Source organism: Hibiscus syriacus, unplaced genomic scaffold (genome assembly GCF_006381635.1).
Source record: "Hibiscus syriacus cultivar Baekdansim isolate YM2019G1 unplaced genomic scaffold, ASM638163v2 tig00111582_pilon, whole genome shotgun sequence".
Taxonomy (NCBI): Eukaryota; Viridiplantae; Streptophyta; class Magnoliopsida; order Malvales; family Malvaceae; genus Hibiscus; species Hibiscus syriacus.
The window spans coordinates 9,105,710-9,126,830 of record NW_024063126.1 but is presented as its reverse complement, the minus strand read 5'-3'; the positions used below and the strand labels follow the sequence as shown (position 1 = coordinate 9,126,830).

At 38.7% G+C, this 21,121-nt stretch overlaps 1 protein-coding gene across 1 annotated transcript; it reads left to right on the top strand.

Moving 5' to 3' along the window:
* Positions 1–1,066: 1,066 nt before the first annotated feature.
* On the top strand, positions 1,067–4,734 carry LOC120165149 (protein TRANSPORT INHIBITOR RESPONSE 1-like). The gene is made up of 3 exons (XM_039174731.1): positions 1,067–1,744; positions 2,614–3,109; positions 3,323–4,734. Exons 1-3 carry the CDS (start codon positions 1,278–1,280, stop codon positions 4,136–4,138), a joined length of 1,779 nt encoding a protein of 592 aa, XP_039030662.1. The 5' UTR covers positions 1,067–1,277; the 3' UTR covers positions 4,139–4,734.
* The last annotated feature ends 16,387 nt before the right edge of the window (positions 4,735–21,121 follow it).

Here is a 21,121-nt window from a genome sequence, read left to right as displayed (position 1 = left end):
ATTATACCTTTTAAAAAATATAAAAATCAAATTATATATTATTTTTAAAATAAATTAAGCACATACGAAATAATTATTTATTTATAATTGCGAAAAATGATGAGCATCAATAATGATAAAATGAATCAAGGCCGTTGGAAATGAATAAACAGGGCGTGTCGTTACGCGGGGTTTAATGATAGCATGGTTTCGGATGCAAACTACTGTATACAATTGGACGGCCATGATGTCGTGACAACAAGATTTCACATCAGATCATTCCTCAATATTTATTTACAATTTTTAACCCCCTTTCCTGTGGACCCCGTAATATCCGATCCCACAGATTCAGCCGTGCTACGTGAATCATGAGATTCCTTTGCACCACCACTCTCCCGCTACACATCATCACACTTTATCACAACCCTTCCAATATCTCGTCCCCCTCGCGATATATCCTCCAAATATCGCCTGCCAGTGCCCCCAGTCCCCCACATCTCTTACATACACTGTTTGTATGCGGCTCCGCTTCGTCGCCGACGGATAAGATCTCACCACTTATAATTGGCGATCCTACGGTTCTCATCTCTCTTCTACCACGTGTCATCTTCCTAATCATCCTTCAGTATCCCTACAAAAACGAAAAGGGTAAACTACATGTTTAGCACTCCAATTAATATTTTTATTTCGTTTTGATTATTCAACTATTTTTTATTTCAAAATTATACTTAATTTTATGTTTTAATTTCATTTTGATCATCAACCACTAAAAAATTAATAGTGGTGTTGACGTATCATCATTAGATAGTCTCATGTCATCATTGAAAAATAATTAAAAAAATACCATGTCATTAGTTATATTATTTTTTTAACCACGGATGATAAAAATAAAATACATTAGATATAATTTTTTAAAAATAATAGTTGAGTAACCTAAATAAAATAAAAGTGATAGTTAGGGAACTAAACATATAGTTTACGGAAAAATAAATCGAAAAATTCGACTAATATAACCATGGTTAATCTAACCCTTCTTTCGAACACTAAAAATAAAAATCCTTGTCCTCTCTCGTCTTTTGTGTATTTGACTTCACTTTCTGATTCTCTCTTCTGCTACCCCTAAAAGCTTCGTTAATTGAGTTTCAGATCTCAAAAATATACTCTAAACCTCAAGTAAACGCAAATCCCAGCTAAACCCAAGAGGCAAAACGAGAAAAAAATTCATCTTTTCCATTAAAAACGTCATTTTTGTTTGTGCTTTGTGTGTTTTTACCCCCCCTCTTTTCGATTTTTCATTAATGCATAAGAAAATGGCGTTTTCGTTCCCAGATGAGGTGCTGGAGCACGTATTCTCGTTCATACAATCAGATAAAGACAGGAACTCGGTATCGATGGTGTGTAAATCGTGGTACGAGATCGAACGTTATTGTCGAAGGAAAGTATTCGTGGGGAACTGTTACGCTGTGAGCCCTAGGATGGTGATCAGACGGTTCCCGGAGTTTAGATCCATTGAGCTGAAAGGGAAACCGCACTTCGCCGACTTCAATCTGGTGCCCGACGGATGGGGAGGTTATGTGTTCCCCTGGATCGCCGAGATGGCCGGCGCTCTCCCTTGGCTCGAAGAGATTAAACTTAAACGGATGGTCGTTACCGACGAAAGTTTGGAGCTTATTGCTAAGTCATTTAAGAACTTCAAAGTGTTGGTTCTTTCTTCTTGTGAAGGGTTTTCAACTGATGGGCTTGCTGCCATTGCTGCTACTTGCAAGTGAGTTTCATCTCTCCTCTTTGGGTAAATTCTTTTTCGAGGGTTCTCAACAATTTTTTTCTTGGTTTTAGCTACATTTTTAGCTACAAATTTGTCTTAGTTTCATCCGCTTTTGCTTTGCTCAGATCTAATGTCAGATGGCCTCTTTTTTCATTAAATTTATCCCATCTTTAAAAGATCTGTTGAAAAAAAAAACACATGTTCTTTTTACCTCTTGGATACCTTGTTGTGTTTGATATCACAAGATTCGTTTTTTTGAGTATGGTTACTTCATGTGAAATGTGGACTTCCTTTTGCTCTTTAATTATATTCCTTTTCTCTTGATTTGTTGTTAACTATGAATATTATTTCTTTTTGGTAAACTTTTGTTGATTTGGTTATGGATGGAATAATTTCCCACAGCTATTACTCAAGATTCTGTTTTTTCTTCTTCTTCTTATGACCTCAAATTATTGGTTAAAAAATGGCTGTCCTTTGTTCTCATATCTAATAGAGTATTGGAGGTAAGATAGTAGGCTGCCCGACACCAGGTTGAAAGTAGCTTTCGTAGAGACCTCCGAATTGTGAAATGCTCGGACTCGATCCCACACCTCAACGTCAACGTTAAAAGAACTAATTTTTGTTTGCAAGTTCAATTGTAAAAAAAGAAAGTAACTTTAGCCTTGTTGTCTGGTCGTTTTCAATGACAAAGACAGTGGTGAACTTCTATTTTTGTTCAACAACCTATGTTTAACTCTTGGATTTAACAAAGTAAAACTATTGTAGTATTTGATTTGGGTTTCTATTGTTTTTTACATACAGAATGTTGTTTTTATTATACCTTTTTGTGTGCCTTGTTTTTATGATTCAATCTGTTTTTTTTAATGCAGGAATCTGAAAGAGCTGGACTTGCGAGACTGTGAAGGGGACGATTTGGGTTGGCATTGGCTCAGTTATTTTCCCGACACATACACGTCACTTGTGTCTCTCAATATTTCTTGCTTAGGATCCGATGAAGTTAGTTTCTCTGCCTTGGAGCGCCTGGTGGGTAGATGTACCAACCTTAGGACACTTCGGCTCAACCGTGCGGTGCCCCTGGATAAGATCGCCAACATTCTACGTCATGCGCCGCAGCTGGTTGAATTCGGCACTGGTAGCTACACGGCTGATCTACGGCCGGACATCTACTCGGATTTGGCTGGAGCATTTTCTAGTTGCAAGGAGCTAAAGAGCTTGTCTGGGTTTTGGGATGTGGTTCCAGCTTACCTTCCAGCCATTTACCCTGTCTGCTCTAAATTAACATCACTCAACTTGAGCTATGCTACGCTTCAAAGTTCTGATCTTATCAAGCTTGTAAGCCACTGTCCGAATTTGCAACGCCTATTGGTAAGCTTATTTCTGTGGCATTGGTTTATTTATGTTTTGGAAGTGTTTCTGTTGCATTTGACTTGCAAACTATAGTAACAATGTAAAAAGAAAAAGCTTGAGCACCACCGGGGTACAATTCCATTTAGTACACTAAACATATTGTGAACGATGCATTAAGTGGTGGGACGATCAAAGTTTTTCGTTCTAAAGTAGTGGAGTTTATGTTTGCAGGTACTTGATTACATTGAAGATAGTGGCCTTGAAGCACTCGCATCTATTTGCAATGATTTGCAAGAATTACGTGTGTTTCCATCTGATCCATTTGGTGTAGAGCCAAATGTGTCCTTGACGGAACAGGGCCTTGTTGCTGTATCTTCAGGTTGTCCTAAGCTACAGTCAGTTCTGTACTTCTGCCGTCAAATGTCTAATGAGGCATTAGTCACGATTGCCAAGAACCGTCCGAATTTCACACGTTTTCGTCTTTGTATAATTGAGCCTACAACAGCTGATTACCTTACCCTCGAGCCACTTGATGTTGGTTTTGGAGCCATTGTTCAGTACTGCAAGGATCTCCAGCGTCTTTCCCTCTCTGGTCTCCTTACAGATCGTGTGTTCGAATATATTGGGACGTATGCGAAAAAGCTCGAGATGCTGTCTATAGCTTTTGCGGGAGATGGTGATTTGGGACTCCACCATGTGCTTTCTGGGTGTGAAAGCCTCCGGAAACTAGAGATTAGGGACTGCCCCTTTGGCGACAAGGCACTTTTGGCCAATGCTGAAAAGCTGGAGACAATGCGATCCCTTTGGATGTCTTCTTGCGCCGTGAGCTTCGGAGCATGTAAGCTGCTAGGTCAGAAGATGCCGAGGTTGAATGTAGAAGTTATAGATGAGAGGGGACCTCCGGATTCAAGACCAGAAAGCTGCCCTGTTGATAAGCTCTACATATATAGAACCCTTGTTGGGCCAAGGTTCGACATGCCTCCATTTGTTTGGACAATGGAAGACGATCCTTCATTGCAGCAGCTCTCTCGAGCAAATCTCATGTGAATTTCGCGGCTCATTCGGTCACGAGAGTGAATGTACCAGGTACACATGCCCCTTGTGTTACTCATTGTTCCCGCTTTAGTTTTATGCAGCTTGATATAATTGCGACAGACCTGATTGAAGTGGGAACATAAATATGGAGGCTCAAGATCTTGATCGGCATTCGGTTCACTCTCGGCTGAGCTATCGACGGTCGAGTACGACGTAAATGATTAATTAAAAGATGGAAACACAGGTGATTGTGAATGGAGCAAAGGTTTTATTTGTTTCAAGAATAGTTGACGTCTTTGAAAAGACGATAGGAGTATATGGTGTCTTCAAGTTCTGGTCGAATTACCATGGCTAGCCTCTTCTTTATTCTCTTCTCCTTCACTGCTGCAGTCTCTCTCTGCCTTCCTTTCTGTTGCACATTCAGGTTTAAGGTAACGAAGAAGGTGAAGAGTTTGAAGATATCGTATAGTTCGGACATCTTTCGATGTTCGCTGTAACTTTTACTCCATTTTAAGAAATAATTTTTCTCTTATCCTATATCAGCCATTTCTTTTTCGAAGCCCTATCGGAACAAATTTGCTAGCAATTGAGGGAAGGAAGAAACAGAAGAAATGGATTCAAGGGACGGATGGAGATAGTTATCCTTTAAATTTTTTTTTATATTTTTGTTTTATAAATTTTTATAAATTTACTATTTTTAAAATTATATTCGACTTGAGAAGAAGGTGGTCCCCTGAGAATAATATAGGGTCGCTATCAGGTTATTATTATACATGGACTGTTGAGCCACGTGATAGATTCGGTGACATTGGTTAACGTCCACAACTTTTGTTTCTTTTCCTAGACCTGCAGCCGCTTTCTCAGCCCTTTTTGAAATTGAAATTCAATCATGTTATGAATTAGGGTAAACCTTAATTTAGTTACTACTTTGATAGTAAATAATGTCATTATTTCGGATACTATCCAATTTTGAGTGTTAATTCATTTATATTATTAAAATTTTAATTTTATCAATTTTAATATTAAATTTTGATTTTCACTTTAGTTATGTCATTTTGTCATTAAACTACTGACAGTCTAACGATAAAGTATATTATAAATAATATTATCTTACAAACATAACATATATACTGTCACGGGGCTAGACTGTTGCTAGCAAGCTCGTGCGGCCTTAGACGTTTTCTTGGTCGAAAACCGGCTAAGTGACCCGAACTTTCACTAAGTTAGAATGCTTAGAATGTTGCTAACCCAAAGGAAATGGGGGAAAATAAAGAGATGGGCGAGCTAAAGGAATAAGAGAGATTTGAGAGTGAATACTAGTTTGTATTTCTCAACTTGAGGTGTGTAAATGAACGGGGGGTGAGCCTCTTTTTATAGTTGGAGTCCCCTACAATGAACGGCTGGGATTAAAATACATCAATGGCCAAGATGAGAGATCTACACTATTTACAACAAGTGGGTAATGAATTGTCATCATTATCTTCTAAGATAATGCTAAATAATTATCATGTCTCCAAGGTGGATTGGATCAGCTCATTTGGGTCTTCTAGAAGGCCCAAAACGTGGTAAGGATAGTCCTTGGCAGCCTTGATGGTATTGTGTTCGGTCATGGGCTGGCGGTCCGTGACATTCTCCCCCACTAGTTCTAGCGACACCCTCGTCGCGCGGCTAGAGTGAAACTGGTCTATCTTATCTCGGAATTGCCATAAGTCTCCGGAAGGCTCCCAAATTCCTTCACTCTCTGGAAGTCCCTTCCACTGAACAAGGTATTCATGCCTTGGTCGATATCCCACTCGATGAACGACTCTCTCCGCATGGATGGCCTCTATTTCCTTCTCGTAAGAGACTTTTACCCCGACTGGTGCTCGGTGTGACTTGCCTCGATCTAGTTCTTCCTCATCCTGATGGTATGGCTTTAACAAACTCACATGGAACACATGATGAGCTTTGATGGTCGGACGCAACTCCAATCTATAGGCCATGGTGCCTACTCGCTTTAGAACTTTGAATGGCCCCTCGTATCTTTGCACAAGCCCTTTGTGATATGGGTTGCGCAAGATCCCACTTAATTTGGCAAGGACTAGGTCACCAACTTCAAAATTGACGTCCCGACGCTTTTGATCCGCCCACTTCTTGGCTCGCTTCCTGGTCTTGTGTAAACAAGCTCGGGCTAGTTCATGTTGTTCTTGCCACTCCTTGGCAAATTGGTATGCTGTTGGATTCGGCCCCTTGTACCCAGTCGCAATTGCATTTGGTGTGAACGGTTGTTGCCCGGTTACAATCTCAAATGGACTTTGATTGGTCGCTTCACTCCTTTGTAAATTGTAGGAAAATTGGGCTATGTCCAACAATTTTGGTCAGTCACGTTGCATGGCACTCACATAGTGTCTTAAGTAAGTCTCTATGAGTGCATTCACTCTCTCGGTCTGCCCATCCGTCTGTGGATGAACACTCGTTGAGAAGTTCAAGCTTGATCCCATCAACTTGAACAACTCTTTCCAGAACCTCCCAGTAAACCTTGTGTCCCGATCACTGATAATCGTCTTTGGAACGCCCCAGTACTTCACCACGTGCTTAAGAAAAAGACGTGCGACTTCCTCGGCTGGGCATACTTTGGATGCTGGGATAAATGTTCCATACTTGGAAAATCTATCGATCACTACCATGATGCTAGAAAATCCATCAATAACCGGCAGACCGATAACAAAATCCATAGAAAGACTCTCCCATTATCTTTCAGGGATTAGAAAAGGCTGCAACAATCCAGCTGGTTTCTTCTGCTCTATCTTGTCTTGTTGGCACACAAGACATGTCTTCACATAGGCCTCAACATCATTGCCCATGTGCGGCTAGTAATAGTGTTCGGCTATTAAGGCCAACGTCCGGTGGATCCCTAGATGTCCCGCCCACTTGGAATCGTGACATTCCTTCATGAGCTCCTTTCGTAATCCTTCAAATTGCGGCACATAGAGGCGGTGTCCTCAAGCATACAATAAGCCTCCCTCGAGCCAAAACTTTCGAGTCTTACCCTCAGTGGCAAGCTCAATCAACGAAGTGGCCATCGGATCATGTGACAACCCCTCCTTGATGCGTTCTCGCATCTGTCCCGTCGGCATACTGACAAACTCCATGTCATACCTTCGACTTAAGGCATCGGCTACGAAATTTACTTTCCCTGATTTCTGCTTCAAGGATAAATCAAACTCGGCAATAAACTCTTGTCAACTAGCCTGCTTCGGTGACAGCTTCTTCTGGGTTAAGAAGTAGTTGTTGGCAACATTGTCAGTAAACACTATGAACTTGGACCCAAGTAAATAATGTCGTCATGTGCGTAAACAGTGCACCACTGCGGTCATCTCCTTTTCATGGACCGTGTATCGCCTTTCGGTCTCGTTGAGCTTTCGGCTTTCGTAAGCAACCGAATGTCCTTCTTGCATTAGGACCCCACCAAACGTCGGATGCATCGGTGAATACTTCAAAGGACTTGGTGTGATCAGGCAACACCAAGACTGGCTCATTTATCATAGCAAGCTTGAGTTCTTCAAAGGCACTTTGACACTTCGGGCTCCAATCCCACCCTTTTTCTTTCTTTAATAACTCGGTCAAGGGGGCGACGATTTTTGAGTAACCTTTGACAAATCGTCGGTAATAGTTGGCCAAGCCCAGGAATGACCTCAGCTCCGTCACCTTGGTTGGCACTTTCCATTCTTCAATGGCTCGAATCTTGTCCCGATCTATCCAGATCTTGCCATCTCCAACAATGTGGCCAAAGAAAGGGACCTCTGTCTGGGCAAATGAGCACTTCTCTTCTTTAACATAGAGCTCATTGTCTCGCAACACCAAGAACACTTGCTTCAAGTGTTCGACATGCTCCTCCAACGTCTTGCTATAGATGACGATGTCGTCGAGTAGACTACAACGAATCAATCCAAAAAGGGATGCAACATCTTGTTCATCAAGGTGCAGAAAGTGGCTGGAGCATTCATGAGGCCAAAGAGCATCACAAGTATTCATACGAACCGTACCTAGTCATGCAGACTGTCTTTGGTTCATCTCCCTCGGCTATCCTTACTTGGTAATAGCCAGATCGTAAGTCCAAATTGGTGAACCACCTTGTACCACCAAGCTGATCGAACAAGTCTGCAATGAGGGGAATTGGATACTTGTTCTTCACCGTGAACTTATTCAAAGCCCGATAATCGATACACATATGCAAAGAACCATCGTGCTTCTTTTGAAACAATACCAGGGCACCATAGGGGGACTTTGATGGTCGGATGTAACCAGCATCGAGGAGATCCTTCAACTGTCTGCGCATCTCCTCTAACTCGGGCAGAGCCATTCAGTAAGGGGCTCGAGCGGGTGGCTCCGCATTTGGTACAAGCTCAATCTTGTGATCAACCTTCCTCTTTGGAGGCAACTTCTTGGGTAACTTGGCAGGTATCATATCTTTGAATTCAGCCAAAACGTGGCTCACCCCATTGGGAACATCCTTGGTTGTGGCTGGCTCGTCACACACCAAGACAGGAAGGTTGGTTCCTCCTTGCGCACTGCCTTCGAGAATTGAATCGCGGACAATACTTTGGCCCCTATTCCTGACCCTCGGCTTACTGGAACTATACATTGTTGCTTTGGATCCAAGATGCACAAGCAATCGGTAAAGGGTACCTGGAAAGCATTGATCCTGTCCAAGAAACTTAAGCCAAGAACAAAATCAAAATCATCAAGAGGAATTACCTTAATGGTTTCTCTTCCGGACCAACCACCGACGGTTAGCTCAATTCCTTTTGCGACCCCCGCAATTGGAACTTCTTCGGGATTCACGGTCTTGATGGAACCATTCGCCTTCTCCACATGAAGGCCAAGTCTCTTGGCCACTGGTTCGGACATGAACAATTCTGAGGCACCGGTGTCCACTAGTGCACTCCATTTTTGGCCAGCAATATTGACGTCCACGAACATCAACACCTTCTTTCGACCCTTCTTGACCTCCATGGTGCTTAGAATGGAGCCAAGCTTAAGAGTCTCACTCTCTTCCTCATCTTTCTCCTTGATGGCTGAGAGTTTGTTCCTCTGTGGACAGTCCCTTGCCAAGTGCCCTTGGCCCTTTCAGTTGTAACATTGGATAATCGACTTATCTTTCTTATCAAAGTGCTTACTATTCGATTACCTTCCACTACTACTCGAATCTTCGTCGGATCTGGATGCCTTGTCCCTATCACCACTACTGCCTCGAAACTTTGGCTTTGGTTTGGAGTCCACACTCTTGACGCCAAGCTCAATGACTGACTCGACCGTCGTTAAGGCAGTCGAGAGATCCTTGACCCCTTGTCACCTTAGCTCATTCTTCGCCCATGGTTTCAGCCCATCCATGAAGGTGAAGAACCCGTTCTCTTCACTTAAACTCGGGACTTGGAGACTTACTTCGACGAACTTTCAAACATGCTTCCTCAATGACCCTTCTTGCTTGAGACGCCTCAGCTTGGATCGTGCCTCATCTTCGGCATACTCCGAGTAGAATTGTTCCTTGAACTTCACTTGGAACTCTTCCCACGTTGCGATGGAAGCGGTACCACGCTTCACATCGTTGTATCTACGTCACCACCATATGAGGGCAACCTCGGACAAGTAAATGCTAGCGATACTTACTTTATTGGCATCCTCCGTGATGCCTGTGGCCATAAAGTATTGGTCCAGCCCCCAAAGGAAATTCTCGACATCTTGGGCTGACCTGAACCCTTTGAACTTCTCCGGCTTAGGGATGTCGCCCAAGGCTTTGGGTGCAACCGTGGCTGCGCTATTTTCGAATGCAGCTTTGCACACCAACAACTCGATCTTGAGTAACTCGACCTCCCCCTTTAGCTTTGCCACCTCAGAATCGGAACCCTCGCTCTTGAGTTCCTCGACTTCCTTCCTTAAAGCCACAACCATGGCTTCTAAGGAATCACCACGATCGGTTGCCCTTGCATCCAACTCGTTGAGTGAATCCTTAACCTCCTCCTTGATAGAATCCAAGAAATCTATCTTGTCGAGATCTATCGATCCTAGCCTTTCAAGGTCTACTGACTCCAGCATGTCCAGCACTACCTTGGCTTCAGTCATGAAACCTTCGCCCCTGGTAACCTTCTCTTGGAGGGATGCGGGAACATCTCTTGATGGTGCTCTCTTCTTTGCAGCATTTCGGGACTCATTCCCCTCGAAACCTCCCACATCGCCATGTTGTGGTACCATCTTGAACCAACAAAAATCGATAAAAATACGCTCTGATACCACTTGTCACGGGGCTAGACTGTTGCTAGCAAGCTCGTGCGACCTTAGACGTTTTCTTGGTCGAAAACCGACTAAGTGACTCGAACCTTCACTAAGCTAGAATGCTTAGAATGTTGCTAACCCAAAGGAAATAGGGAAAATAAAGAGATGGGTGAGCTAAAGGAAAAAGAGAGATTTGAGAGAATACTAGTTTGTATTTCTCAACTTGAGGTGTGTAAATGAAGGGGGGGGTGAGCCTCCTTTTATAGTTAGAGTCCCCTACAATGAACGGTTAGGATTAAAATACATCAATGGCCAAGATGAGAGCTCTACACTATTTACAACAAGTGGGTAATGAGTTGGCATCATTATCTTCTAAGATAATGCTAAATAATTATCATGTCTCCAAGGTGGATTAGATCAGCTCACTTGGGTCTTCTAGAAGGCCCAAAACGTGGTAAAGATAGTCCTTGGCAGCCTTGATGGTATTGTGTTCGGTCATGGGCTGGCGGTCCGTGACACATACCATACAATTCAAATTTATATTATAAATATTATTGATAAAATATATAATATAAATAATATGTATAAAAATATTTTTATATATAATTCTAAAAAGATCCCTAAAATTTTAAAATTACCTTAAATTCCTGAAAATCCCAAACCCCCTTAAATTTTTTGAAATTCTCAAATGTCCCCCAAAATCAAAATCCCTAAATATCAAATCCCTAATTTCAGTCATTATTACCGTCGAATCGACGACCATCACCCACTTCTTCCATCGTCAGATCCTTACCACCAATTACTACACTCTACCGTTGCAAAAAATCGACAAACCATGTGCTAATCGATTGTCAAACACCGAATGTGAAATATTATAGTCAAACCATGAACGACAATTATTCGATAGTCAAATGACGTATAACATGTACGGCAAGAGGAGGAAACTTCAGTGCAGTGACAACGGCGTGCAATCAACGGTGATGGTGGGTGAACTTAGGGTTTGAGATTTTTTTGGAATTTAGGTTTTTTTTTGGAATTTTAGACATTTTAGGGGGTTAGGAAAATTAATTTTTTAATTAAAAATCATATATAAATTTTTTTATATATTAATACTATTTACAATATAAATATATTGTAAATAATATTTTAGTTTTAAAATATAAATTAAAAATAATCTGAATTGTATGATATGCATGTTATGTTTACAAGATTGTAAGATACTATTAAAAATTTAAGTTACATAGTGGTTAGGCTTTAACCTTTGTTTTCAAAGGTTTGGATCAAAACTATTCAATCACAATATTTTACTAAAAAATTTCAAGTAAAACGATGTCGTCTAGGGTCTTTTTAGGCCAAAATAATAGCATTAAAATGACGATGCTTTGGTGTGACACCCACGTCATCTACCGTTAGTTATGTCATTGTATTGTTAGTAGTTTAACGACGGGGTGAGTATCGAAGCAAAAATAAAAGTTTAGTATTAAATTTCCAAAATTGTAAGTTCGGTGTTATAAATGACTCAGTGCTAAAAGTATGGTTGTATTTGAAGTAGTTTTTTCTAAATAATATTTTAAAAAAAAAGTATAAATATAATATATAATCCAAATATTGTTAATAAATTTATTATTTTGTTATTAAAATTAAAATAAACGTTTAATATGGTCTAATATAATAAAACTATTCTTAAAATATATATATACTATTACTTTTGTTCAAATTAAAATAATTTAATAAATTTAACTTTTTATATTTAAATCAATTTAGATTTTTTTCTTTATGATATTGTAGTTCAAACTAATTTAACAAAGTAGTAGTTCAATAATTATATTTGATCAACACATAATAATAACAAGTTATTATGAAATTATTATTATATCAAGGAAGTAATATAATTTTTTAAGAGAAGATTAAGCAATTTAAGATAAAAATTAAAATTAAAAATTAATTTTTAAATATGAAGGGTTAAGTTTATCAAATTGTTTCATATTAAAATCAAATTGATAAATATATAAGTTTTAAGAATTAAGATAATTATTTATCAGATCACATCACTGTTCTATTTAATATTTAATGACAAAATAATATATTTATAATAATATTTTATTTGAATGATATTTTTGTAATTTATTTTAGCATTTAAAAGTAATTGATATCAAGATGATAATTTGGGTTTTCTTTTAAGAAGAAAAAAGTAAATATGTATCTTAATTAGAATAGTTATTGATATCAACTAATTGGATTAGAAAAATAAAGTTATGTAAAGGGACCAAATCTCAATTTTGAGCATATGGGAGGGATCAAACCCATAATTTTGCCACAAGTTTCAAACCAAAGTCTAAAACCTAGTGACCTAGTTAGAAACCAGTAGATGAAGACAAAAGTAAAAATCAGTGATTTGGCTGAAATTATTAGTATGAGTGAGGAGCTGATGGGCATTGAACACATGTTTTTTGGTGTAATTTAGGTGGAATACAATAATGCTAATTAATATCACGTTGAAATTAATGTGACTCTCTAATTATTTTATATTTAATATCATCCCCAAATTTATAAAAAAACATTATTGTGATTCTTTAACCAAAGATTTTCATCATTAATTGCTATAATACTAACGTGATAATAACGGTGCTGATATAACTGTCAACGATACTGATGTGGCGTCCATGATACTGATGACATGACAGACGGATTAAATTATTTTTTTGTCGAATTTGAGGGTTGAATTGTTTTTTTTCTTTTAAAGTTTAAAGACTTATTTGTTTTTTTAAAAAAAAAAATTATTTTTTTGGTATAACCATCGGTACCTGATCTATTGATCGAATAATCTAAATTTGATATTACAGAGGCGAGAACGATCCTTTCAACTCAATTTACTCCATTCACAAACGCTAGAAATCGAATCCTTGAACTTATTTAAGAAATCTAGTGTCTTATTTCACTAGTCTAACTGATTGTTGGTAAAAATACAAATTATTTTAAATATAAATATAAAAATATTAAAAACAAAAATTAATTTATTAAAAATTTAAAAGTATATGTTAAAAATACTAAACATTATATATATATAATTATCTGGCTACGTTAAATCTATATAATGGACGTCTTACTCAGATGCATTTAATGTGTGATATAATTTATCATCAAAATCTATTTTTATCTACTTTAAAGAAAAATACATAATTTTTCTGTTATATGATCATTCTTTTGGACTTCCCCTTCAATTCATTTCTCTTTTTCAGTTATTTCATACATTATGACGTTAATCCCTTCCTGTTTATATACAAGGATTTTTATTTAAAGCATTTATCATGGATAATATTAGGATGGGTATGAGACCTAAATCCAATGGGTTCTGACCTAATCCGATCTGTTTGGTTATGTTCGAGTCGGGTCGGATTCGACTTCCAACTTAATCCTATTTGATCCTGTTGACAGTAGTTTTCGTCCGAATGACGTATTTATATATATATATATATATATATTATAATAATATTATTAATATTATTATTACTTATAAGACCCGAAGGCCCAAATTACAACAAACAGATCCAGGCTCGATTACATTTAAACCCAACCGGTTACAACCCGAAGAAAGATCTAGACCCAGACCCAAATTACAATCAGTCCAGGCCCAATTCCAGCAGGCATACGAGAAACCCATCAGTAATTAGGGTTTTCACCAACCGTTCTAGCGCCTCCAGCTCATCTCCACTGTTCGATCAGAGGTAGATCTAAGGGCTAGAAATGAACCAGCAGAAACCCTAGGGTATCATTACCACCCTAGGGCCTATTCCGACCACCGCCTCCGATTGCTCCAACCGAAGGAAGCCACGCCATCACTGCCTCTCCAGAGCTAACCCGAAGGTTTCAGAGGATGAACACTGACCGCACAACTCACAGCTCTAGGGTGAGTCACCACGTAGGTCCGGTGACTCACCGAAGAGCTCATCATTACACCGAGGGTTATAAATAGACCGATCTGCAAGGAAACCCAACACACAGCAACAGAGAGATAGAGGAGAGCAAGCAAAGCCGAAACAAAAGAAACAAATAGCAAACAACCAACGAGCAGTAGAAAGGAAAAAATAAGTAGAAGAGGCCGAGAGACTTACCACCTTCATCGGAGTCTTCAATGTTGTCGGAAACTCCATTTCACCAAAGGTAAAAGCTTAGATCTACTGCATTTAGTGGGGTCTTAGGAAGAAATGAGGGTGGTTTCGTGTAGAGTTTGTTTTGATCTACGATTTGGGGGTAATATTGTATTTTTCGACCACCGTGAACGATGGCCGGCGGTGGCGATCGACGCCGGAACAAGGTGGCTGACTGATGAATAGACCCCACCGACGAGGGTTTTTAGAGAGATGCCAGAGCATCTCACCCTTCTCTCTTTTTAGAGATTTAAGGAAAATGAGAGAAATGAAGAAGCTTGGCCCTTTTGGGGCTGGTTTTGGGCGTAAATACCCTCCCTGAACGGCGTCATTTTGGGGTTGGGGTGTTCATGTAATTAAGGAATGGTTCAATCCCACCCGAAGTCTCTGTATTCTATAAGCTTTGCAAATTGATCACCGAAATCAGGGTTTTGTATCTTTTAATTTTGTTTTCGCATTTTAGTTATTTTTATTTTAGATATTATTATGTTTATATATATATTTAGGTTAAATATTTATTTTAGTCCCTTAAATATTAATAGTTTATAATTTAATCATGTATTAGTAATTTAGGTTAAATTACATAATTAATACACAATTTTAGTATTAGTTCGATTTATGGTAATTAATTTTTATTATTTTATGTTTTAATCATTAATTATTAATTATTATATGATTAATTATTATTAGTATTTATACTATAGGATTATTATTTTATATAAATTATAATTTAATTTATATAATTATAATATAATTTTATAATAGGATTAATAATATTATTTAGTATTTACCTATATTAAGTTATTAGTAAATTTAAATTTAAAGAGCAAATTTATAATTTATTGCAAAGACTCTAATTAATAAATACCGGTACTAATTTTGGGCGTTATGGGGTGTTAATCCTTCCCCATACGTAACCGACTCCCGAACTCATTTTTCTGGTAAGCAGACCCAAGTTGTATTATTTTAATATTATTCTTAAGAATTTTATTAGAATAATGACATTTTGGTGACCAATCTCACCAAGTTAAAAGATTGGTGGCAACTCTACAACTTGGTGTTTCATCTGATTTAAGGAGGATAAACACTTACTTTTTCGAAACTAGTTACACTCTATGGGGTGTACTATTTGCACTCTCCGTTGCCGGGCAGAGAAATGTTTGACAGCTTGGCGACTCTGCTGGGGACTTTAAAAAGAGAGTCCAACCACCAATTTATTAATTAGTTGTCTTTGCAGTAAATAATAAATTTGTTTTAATTTTGTTATAATTATTTTTATTATTTTACAAACTTTTGTTTTTATGTGTGTACAGATTTAATTTTGGGTCATTAGAATAGAATAATAGGTTGTATATTATTTTATCCTTTTTTATGTTTTTCCTGACCCACTGTGCACTACATTCATGACATGAGCTAAAACCCCGCTCTTATCTTGTTTAAGTGAATGAGAAACTACTCCCTCGTGTGGTTTTCACCTCCGTATGGACATAAGGAAGTTTGTTCCTTCGAATTGAACTTAATCCGAAAGTTTGTAATGGACCAGAATTAAGGGCTTGGCATTCCAAGGGGACACCAACAAAGGATAATTCGTTGGCCCTTTTACCCTAGAACCAAAACCCAACATATAATAAAACCTAGAACTAGAGTCTAGGTGGAACTTAACCCAATTGAGTCTTGAAAGGTTATCACACAAGAAAAAGCTTGTTGAGTCTTTTATTTATTTATTATTATTATTATTTTATTTTCTGAATAAATGCATGCGAACTAGAAATCATGCGGTTAGGTTATTTTTCCAAATAAAAGCATGGAACTAGAAAGCATGAGATTAGGATATATATATATAATAGATAGGATCTTTTCTTTTCATTAATTGGTACTAACCAGTTTTCTTATCTTATTTATTCTGAAGATGCATATATTAATTTTTCTGTTTGCATTTTCATAATCATGACATACTCAAGAGTGTGGTGTCCGCTCTTGTGGGTACTATAAAATTAGTGCGAATATATGTGCAAGTATACACAATCGAACAAGTAATACAGTGATAAGTGAGTATCGTCTCCACAGGGATTGGAGGAAGTCGAATAAGTTCTATCAAAGCGCTTTACTTTGTCACCTAAGTAAAGTTAGTGATGATATGTACAAATAATAATGTTGTGGAAAAAAGAGATGGATATTGTGGAAATAGAATGGTGGTATGGTAGCAAATGGATATGTCGTGGCAAAGTGGATGGAAATGCCAAAGCAAAATAAAATGTAAATATACGATTTGATTAATAGGACTTTGTCTTTCTCACACGACAAGCTACTTTGGGAATGAGTGGTAGGAGTCACTCTGGAAAACCTAAGTTTACTTCTCGGAATGATCTTATCTCTATGCCTCTTCTGCCCGATAGAGTATACTAAGGTGACCTATGCTATCTCTAGTAAGGGACTCGACATATTGAAGATGCCCTGGCAAAACCGATTGGCGTAAACCCCTGCAGTGATCCTATTGGTCCAGATAACAGGATATGTCTCGGCAATACCTTTTTACGGCATCATTAACATCTAACCTATAATTCATGCACAACTCCTATTAGTCGAATGAAATCCTAGCCTTATCTCTAAGGTGGATTAGGCCTAGTTACTACCTAGAACCCCTTGTTTATGTAGTTCCTCCCTAGTTTCTCTCGAACACTAAGGATGTGTTATCTCGGTATTCTCTTGAACCCAAAGAATCTCCTAAGGAATGGAAACTCTCGTAGCTCTTATAACCTTAAGGCACTAAGTCTCATAAACAAAACATAATATAACATAGAAAAACAACCATTCATTGAAATAAAACTTAAACATCCAAGTGAACTCCCTCCAAATAGGTTTAGCTCATGGTGGGATTCGAAATAAACAAGCACAAAGCAAGTTTCATCCGTTCCTTACAACCCAATAACAAAATGTGAAAGCAAAGAACTAAAGGAAGGAGAAAAAGCATTTGACGTGCACTGCCGGAGCTTCCCTCGGCCACCACGAACTGTCCCTAGCGAACTAGCTCCTCTCGGATGTCTAGAACGCCACTCCCTCAAGCTTGTCACGGAGAAATGCCATGGCAAGTAAGATTGCCGGAGAAAGATGAGACCTTCTCTCTCTAACTTTTTAAGCTCAAATCTGGGTGGAACCAAAGTCTCTAACATTGTGGCTTCATCCTCTATTTATAGGGGAAAATTAACCCTAGGACTTGGTGTTGAAATTCCTAGGAAACCCTAAACCATGCTTAAATCACATGGGTATCGGGCAGAGCATAGCAGTGATCCATTCTGAGTTGCCAACTGAGTACCTGGCATAATCCCGCTGCCGACGCCCAAGGACAGATAGGATCTGCAGAGCATGCGACGTGGTCATCAGGATCGGTTATAGCAGCACCGACCCCTCCAGGCGGATCTTCGAGGCAGATTTCTCGGGCAGAGCTCTCGAAAAGTTAGAGACAACTGGCTAAATATCTTCTCGCACTTTAAGCGCTATCGAAATTCCAGTCGAACTTGGCAATTTCATTTTGCTCAGCAATCTCCTTATGTCACGACATTTTCTTTCCTTTTCTCCCTGCTTTCAATTCCTGCACATCATCAAACAAACACCTTTCCCATAAAGTAGCACCGCTTTAAAAATAAAATACCGCGGCAAACTGAATTCTACCACATGCAACTAAATGTTTCTAAATGCATCTACATGGTCCTAAATGAGCTATTAGACACTCAATAACTTAAGTGAAAAGGTCCCAAAATGTGACATTTTACGGAGTTATCACACCCCCAAACTTAAACTATTTCTTGTCCTCAAGCAATGGATAGTAATAGGCAAAACAACAATACCATGATAAGTTCAGAAGCAGAATAGTCTTTTGGGATAAAATTTCAGCCCTCAATACATATGGCTTCAACATGCTAGACTAGGTTTGAGAAATCTAGTACTGTCCCCTAGGGCAAGATTCTTTGTGTGGGTGTGTGCGTGTTGTATCCAGTCCATGCTTAACAAACTTAAAATTTTTTTAAGCAAGCTTTCTTAATTTGCCATGAAATTTAGAAATTTTTACTCCCACCTTGCTTTCTTTCCTTTATTTATTCTACAAGGGGAGTCAGCCCATCACTTTACCATCCCATACTCTAGGTGAAAGGGAGCATACCTTCCACCCCCGAGCTAGTCAGGTAGAGTCATCCCGTGACTACTTTCATTTACTCATATGCCCTGGTATAGCGGAGTGTCCCTCTACAGACATGTCGATGCATTTATTCACAACTTCATTTTTTTCATTTTTTCAATTTTTTTTCATTTTTAGTGTGTTTTTCATCATTCAAAATTATAAGAATTCTCTTATAAAAAATTTCTAAGTTTCTCAAGCATGGAAAACATACAATCGTGTGTTCAAGGATTTCAAAGAAGCAAGTCCTAAAGTTAGTTTTATCGTCCTCAACCAGTCATGTACATTCTATCCTAGCCATCAAGATTCATCATCATCGGGCATCCTTAACTAATTCCAGAAAACTATTCAAACCTTTACTCATGTCATGGCATAATTATTTTACTACTACTATCATGCAATGATGCGAGAACCCTACTTCCCACAAACTTGAGAGAAGCATTGTCCTCAATGCTTACTAAAACTAAGGAAAATAAACTACATGCTATGAATGCAATGCAATGCAAGGTACATTGACTTCATGCGTGTGGTGGTGCAGCAGTCGTGCCACGGGTGCGCTTACGTAGTTGGGTGGGGCTCGAGTGTTTGGAGTCAGAAGTGGGTGCAACTTGCCGTGGCATCTCGGATTGTGTCTCATCTGTTGACTAAGTGGACTGCGAAATGAGCTCTATGAAGGCTATTGCCACATCCTCATCCCGTCGCTTGATATAGTCAAAGAAGGTCATCAGGTTGCTAGTCAGATTCACCACTTGATCTTGGGTCTGCTTGGCCAGAAGTGTTGCAATTTGTCGTGGCATTTGTGCATATGGGTGGACATTATCAACAATGTCATCGTTTGTGCCAACACCAATTGAGTATTCTTTCTAAGTGGGTGTGGCTTCTGTAAGGACTTTACCCTTGTCCACATTTTTAAGAGTCTGTGCTTTCCGAAGCATCTCAAATTGTTATGGCATTTTTGTCTCGTTCGATTGGAGCACCAGTGTAGACCAAAATGCCCTACACATATAATAATTCTGCCTTCAAAATATTTTGCCCTGGCATTTTGGGTCTTTAACATCTGAATTATAGGACCTTTGCAGTAGTCCTTTCTTCTTCAAAGTATTCTCTGCGTGAAGATGAATGGTAGAGGAATGAGATCTCTTTTTGCTCTTTTTTGTTGTGGCAACTTGAAATCATTTGGGCAGCAAATTTGTTGAAGAGGTCGGGATCATCCCTATGACAGTAGCCACCATCGTGTATGGCCTTGTTCTTTCCTAGGCTATTGAAGTAAGAAAGCAAAACAACACTAACTAGAAAATTGACAATGTTAGCATGGCACAAAATTGCCGAGGCAAATAATAATTTCTCATTAGGGAATTTTTCCTTAATCTCCATTTCATTCTTAATTCTTTTATAATTTATAGTCTAGACAGATGATCAATCACTTGGGGTTTAGGATAAGTGAGTTCAATAGAATCCAAAGGTTCAAATTTCATACATGGTCTAGCTATGGGTAAGCTAGTCTGACTCATCTCCTTTGGAATATCCTCGAGCTCCTCCTTATCTTCTTCATCAAGATTCAAGTGATTATCACTGCATAAAAATTTGTTGCGACAAAATTCTGCAGCTTTCCTTTGGTCATCAACTCCTACTGATGGGGGCTTTTCTTTTGCCGTGGTAATGTTTTGTGTGTTTTCATTGGCTACAATCTTCGAACCCTCCTCATTGTTTTCCAGAAAATGTGAATCTTCTTGAAACTTTGGATCTTCGTGCATAATCTCATGACCAGACTCTCCGAGTGTTACCTCCCCGAACTTAGCATCTTTATAGATTTTGGTGCCACTCCTTAAGCTGAATGTACCACAATGCTCTATGTCTTGAGCCTGAGTGACTTTAGTATCACTAGGTAGATTTCCATGTGGGCAAAAATGTAATGCCGTGACAATTTGACTAACCTGACCCTCCAAGGCCCTCAAAGATAAGCTATGGATTTGAAGCAAAACTTCTTGATTTTTTATAGAGGTCATATGGTCATGAAGCATGGTCTTCGTGGTTGCTATAAAATCTATCATTGTGGCCTCCAAAGAGCTTGTGTTAGATGAAGATGATACTCCCTCATTAGAATTATACCATGGCATATTCATTTGGAAACCCTAGGAGTCATTGAAGTTCTGCTACCTAGCGGGCTAACTAGCATTGCTGGTTCCTTGATTTCCCCAAGAGAAGTTTGGACGCTGAAACCATCCAAGATTATTAGAATAGGGCTTTTTGTTGCCTCGATTATAGTTATCTACATAGTGGATGGATTCCAGATTGGTCGGACACTCGCTCTCATTGTGATTGCCATGGCATAATAAACATGCTGAATTGGATGCCTTTACTTCTCTCACCTCACTTGACCTTTGCAAATTCTTCAACATATTGGTGATATCAGTAAGTTGGGTA

Coding starts and splice junctions, on each gene's coding strand:
- LOC120165149 (XM_039174731.1), top strand. CDS start 1,278: ATGCATAAGAAAATGGCGTTTTCGTTCCCAGATGAGGTGCTGGAGCAC. Junction 1,745..2,613: donor GCCATTGCTGCTACTTGCAA/GTGAGTTTCATC, acceptor TTTTTAATGCAG/GAATCTGAAAGAGCTGGACT. Junction 3,110..3,322: donor CGAATTTGCAACGCCTATTG/GTAAGCTTATTT, acceptor TTATGTTTGCAG/GTACTTGATTACATTGAAGA.